Here is a 5194-nt window from a genome sequence, read left to right as displayed (position 1 = left end):
ATAAATAAATAAATAAATAAATAAATAAATAAATAAATATATATATATATATATATATATATATATATATATATATATATATATATATATATATATATATATATATATATATATATATATATATATATATATATATATATATATATATCAAGAACTTTGGGGATTTAATTGCACTGGCAGCTCCTCTGCCTTGTAAACCCTAACTTTAAAGTGTTTAATTTTTAGCACACAGAAGTAGCTTGATGGCATCCTGCACGCTTCTGTTGGTGTAAAACAGAAATGGATTAATGGTGGAGTTGAGGTAGGCGAGCCAACAGGTGACAATACTGACCCACAATGGAATGTCCAGGTTTTGGTTTCCCTTGACAGGCAGGTAAATGATAAAGGGCAGCCAGCACAATGTGAAACAAACAATGACCATCCCAATGGTGCGGCAAGCCTTGGAGGATTTTCTGGGTGAACCCGACATAAGACGCACTTGTGTTGGTGGTTCTTTGGGTGGATCTGTTGGTAGATGTTTCGCTTCATTGTGTGTCCTACACGTGACCTCAACACAAGAAATTTTTCTGCCAGTTTCCGAGATCTTCGAGTTAGCTTCACAACTGGTCCTGTGTAAACATTTACTAAGAGAAAAGTGAAAAGAGATTTGTTTCTTTATATTCAATCTCTTTCTTTCTTGGTAGTTAGTCACTTGTCGAATTTTATGGAAGATGATGATGTACAGAATGAGGATGACAATGAAAGGGATGTAAAAGGCAACAACTACCGCCACTGTATAGAAGCGTACACTAAAGGAGGTGTAGCAAATATGGCATTGGCCAGACGGTTGTCTAACTGTAGAAAACACATCAACACTAATGGCGATGGTATAGGAGAGGATTGGGACAAGCCAACAACAGCAGATGACAGCAACCCTAACCCTAATCGACAGGATCCTGTAAAGAAGGGGTCGACAAACAGCAAGGTAACGGTCTAGTGCTAGACTCAGGACGTGGTAGATGGAGACAGTGCAGAAGATCATGTTTAGAGAAATAACGAGCAGACACCAATGACGTTGCACCAACCATTTGCCGTTGTGTAAAATTTCCATCATTGAGAGAGGCATCAGCACAGCCCCGATAAAGCCGTCGTTTGCTGCCATAGACGTTATCAAAAGCTTGGCTAAAGTAAACTCGCTTGAACTTTGAACCCGACCCGTGAGCCCATGGCTCCTGTAGTAGATGAAGGAGTAAATCATGGAGAGAGTAACGGTGAAATTGGTGAAGGCAGTCAGGCTCGCCAAGATGGAGAGAAGGACGCAGATAAAAACGACGAGGTTAAGATTGCTGAAGATGATGGACGGATGACTCGAGGCCATGAAAAAATATTTCTCACAGCTAGTCTCGTTGTACATACTGAGCTATGAAAAAATAGACATATGCTGTTACAAGTAATTTACAAAGGAAAAATAAATAACTGTACTTAGCACTAGAGTTAGTGCAAGGGTTAGGGTAGGCTCGAAAACAAATGAGGTGTTGGGGTTAGGGTTAGGGTGTGGGGTGGGGGTCATATGAAATTTTTTTGAGGGGGGGGGGGTCGGTGTGTCCCCGAAGAGATGCCTGGAACAAACTCTGGGCAGGCAGTGCGATGTTTCAGAAGACTATTCGAAAATTTGAACCTTTAAGAGTTATTCAAAATAGTGCAAAATGTGGGCTTCTATTCTCTGAGGAACAAAATAGTGCAAAATGTGGGCTTCTATTCTCTGAGGAACAAAATAGTGCAAAATGTGGGCTTCTATTCTCTGAGGAACAAAATAGTGCAAAATGTGGGCTTCTATTCTCTGAGGAACAAAATAGTGCAAAATGTGGGCTTCTATTCTCTGAGGAACAAAATAGTGCAAAATGTGGGCTTCTATTCTCTGAGGAACAAAATAGTGCAAAATGTGGGCTTCTATTCTCTGAGGAACAAAATAGTGCAAAATGTGGGCTTCTATTCTCTGAGGAACAAAATAGTGCAAAATGTGGGCTTCTATTCTCTGAGGAACAAAATAGTGCAAAATGTGGGCTTCTATTCTCTGAGGAACAAAATAGTGCAAAATGTGGGCTTCTATTCTCTGAGGAACAAAATAGTGCAAAATGTGGGCTTCTATTCTCTAAGGAACAAAATAGTGCAAAATGTGGGCTTCTATTCTCTGAGGAACAAAATAAGAACAATTTGAGGCGTAGTTCAGAGGCTCATTTAACATTAATGAAATATCGCCAGGAGAACTGCCTAGAAAAAAAAACCGCGGCATCAAGAAAACCAAAACGCTAATGAAATATCGCCAGGAGAACTGCCTAGAAAAAAAAAAAACCGCGGCATCAAGAAAACCAAAACGCTAATGAAACAGAAATCAAATATCTAAATTCGACAACACAAAATAACAAATGATTCTGTTTCTATCTTCATTTTTAGCTCATTGTCGGTATAGTGTCAAAAACGTTTTGCTGTAAAATAACTGTTTTTGGATACAACGCGGCAACAAAAAAAAAGACGTAAATTACACTGAGATCTTATAGCATCAGGTGCATGGATCTCACTTGATTCAAATAAGAAAAAAATAAAAGTGTTATGTTGAATTACATTTCAATAAAAATATTTAGTTCTTAATCACCGACTATGTTCAAACATTGTTTAATAGATAAAATATTAATACTATTTTTATATAGCCCGATTACTGGTACCCTAATATATATATAAAGCTCATGTGCGCACTTCTCCCCCCCCCCCCCTCTGTTCCTGGACTATGGGATCAGTATCTTCCACGATGTATGGAGAACTTAATGATACGGATTATTGTTGAAAATAATATGTTATATGAATTAAATGTATAAACTACATTTTATTTAAAGAAGGGAAATAAAAATAAAGACATATTGGAATGTAGAAACAAATTTTTAACTATGAAACCGGAAAAGACAAGAACGCTCTAGAGAAGATACAAGTAACACTAAAACAATGATTTCACATGTCACAACTACGGAAAGTACACAACACCAAAGGCGTCATTGAATGTAGGACACAAAAAATCACAAAACACGATTTATTAACAACATTTTATGTAAAAACGCATTAAATTAGAAAATAAATGATTTTCTCTAAATCTATAATACTACTACTACTATTTTGTGGGTCACTTTATTACACGCGTGCTAACTTTGAAACGAATCTGTCAGTGAGAAGTCCCCGAAATTTCGCTCGAGCGTTTCGATCTATGACGACAGATAAACAGACTGACAACAGACAGAGGAAGCAAGCTTGTAATAAAAATGATTTTCTTTAAATATATAATAATACACTACTATTTAAATAGCTATAAAGAAAAGCGTGGGTCACTATTATTTATTGAATACCTTCACTAATATTTAGGAAGAAACCCAAGCTTTTTTAAATAGTTATTTAAATGGTAGTCATTACTATATATTTAAAGAATCATTTATTTTCTACTTTTTAGTGGATTATTACATAAAATCTTGATATTAAAACGTTTTTAATGAATTTTTTTCAATACTTTAAATTTAAAATATTTACAATAGAGTTGCATGACTAAAACTATTGCGTACCTAATGAACATGATAACGCGCGTATAATAGTGCGGAATAGTTGGATGAGTAATTAATCTATAAAAAATAAATTGGGCATCTAATTAAGTCAAATTTAATTTCCGATTGCATTGTCTCCATGTATTGACCCACGTGCCAATTTTGAAACGAATCTGTCAGTTAGAAGTGTCCGAAATTTAACTCGAGCCTTTCGATCTATGACGACAGATAGACAGACTGTCGACTGACAGACAGAGGAAGCAAGTTAAATAAAAGCTGGTAAAAATAGAATTAAACATCGAATGTCGTAAATGATACACAATAATAATGACGTTATCTTCAATAAGATTCACTTCCCACATCTTAAAATTGTAGAATATGCAGAAATGAACTATTTCATTCAAATTTGATTTAGATCAATAGATCTACTTATCAAGACGTATGAAAACTCATACAGTTTTCTTGGCCAAAACTAACAAAATTACTTTTAAAAATAACATAAATACCATTGAACAGTCTCTTAATCAGTGTATGCATTGAATATGGTGTTGTGTTGACTTAGAATGTATATAATTTGGTTTTAATGTTTCTAATAGGTATTGGTAGCCTATGCCATTTTATATGTGTCAGATTTTTAGCTATTTGGTTATTTCTTTGCTTTGTCAATAATATCGTTCAACGAGTAATAAAGCACTTTGCGTTTTGAGCAATAACTATTTTATAACAGGTACCGAAGGCTAGTATAAAAATATACGAGAAAGTCGAGCGGTAGTCACTCCCTCTTTATACAAAGAGCGTGCGCTGGAACATGTAGTAAAAAGTATTCTAATTGTAAGTATTCATTGTCCACTCCCATTTTAGGTTATATTTGGTTACTAAATGTGACAGAGTTTAAGAAAAAACATCAAATGAACTATTTTTCGTACTGTCCATTTAAAACAAAAGTTCAATAATAAGTTCAACCTTACAGTTAATCTTTAATCCTACGGACTCAAATAACGTTATGAATGACTAAATACAATCACACCTAAATCCAGAAAAATAAACTAGCGTTTCGGTTGCTATATTTCTTGGTAAAATGAAGGTTTTCTGATGTTCTACTTTACGTGATTATATTTTATGTTCTATTGTACACTATGGTCTGTAAGTTATCCAATTCACATAGACAAACAATGCGCTCCTCCTATGAAACCCGTATTGAACAACATAAAAAAATATAATACATGGACAAAACAACAACACAATACATGGACAAATCAACAACACAATACGGGAACAAAACAACACACAATATATGGACAAAACAACCAAATACATCGACCAAACAACAACACAATATATGGACATAGCAACAAGAGAGGGAGAAAAAAAGAGTTAGGGACAACACCTATAGGTAGCAGGGTTAGGGTTAGGTACAACACCTATAGGTAGCATGGTTAGGGTTAGGGACAACACCTATAGGTAGCATGGTTAGGGTTAGGGACAACACCTATAGGTAGCAGGGTTAGGGACAACACCTATAGGTAGCAGGGTTAGGGTTAGGGACAACACCTATAGGTAGCATGGTTAGGGTTAGGGACAACACCTATAGGTAGCATGGTTAGGGTTAGGGACAACACCTATAGGTAGCAGGG

The 5194-nt window shown here is 35.5% G+C and overlaps 2 protein-coding genes across 2 annotated transcripts; one reads left to right on the top strand and one right to left on the bottom strand.

The window, feature by feature from the left end:
- Positions 1–214: 214 nt before the first annotated feature.
- LOC131951761 (D(2) dopamine receptor-like) lies at positions 215–1141 on the bottom strand. The gene has a single exon (XM_059314150.1). It carries the CDS (start codon positions 1139–1141, stop codon positions 215–217), a length of 927 nt encoding a protein of 308 aa, XP_059170133.1.
- A 63-nt stretch (positions 1142–1204) lies between these two features.
- LOC131951752 (uncharacterized) lies at positions 1205–2197 on the top strand. The gene is made up of 2 exons (XM_059314139.1): positions 1205–1379; positions 1680–2197. The coding sequence occupies exons 1-2, from the start codon at positions 1205–1207 to the stop codon at positions 2195–2197; spliced, it is 693 nt and encodes a 230-aa protein (XP_059170122.1).
- The last annotated feature ends 2997 nt before the right edge of the window (positions 2198–5194 follow it).

This window comes from Physella acuta, unplaced genomic scaffold (assembly GCF_028476545.2).
Source record: "Physella acuta isolate Inbredline_101_S28 unplaced genomic scaffold, ASM2847654v3 ptg000067l, whole genome shotgun sequence".
Taxonomy (NCBI): Eukaryota; Metazoa; Mollusca; class Gastropoda; family Physidae; genus Physella; species Physella acuta.
Note: the sequence above shows the minus strand (reverse complement) of the source record. Positions and strands in the feature narration are given on the sequence as shown.

Bases quoted from the DNA above. Each gene is read 5' to 3' on its own strand.
- LOC131951752 (XM_059314139.1), top strand. From the start codon at position 1,205: ATGGCTCCTGTAGTAGATGAAGGAGTAAATCATGGAGAGAGTAACGGT. The intron at 1,380-1,679 runs GTCTCGTTGTAC...TATTCAAAATAG, and splicing joins AAAAATATTTCTCACAGCTA to TGCAAAATGTGGGCTTCTAT.
- LOC131951761 (XM_059314150.1), bottom strand. From the start codon at position 1,141: ATGGCAGCAAACGACGGCTTTATCGGGGCTGTGCTGATGCCTCTCTCA.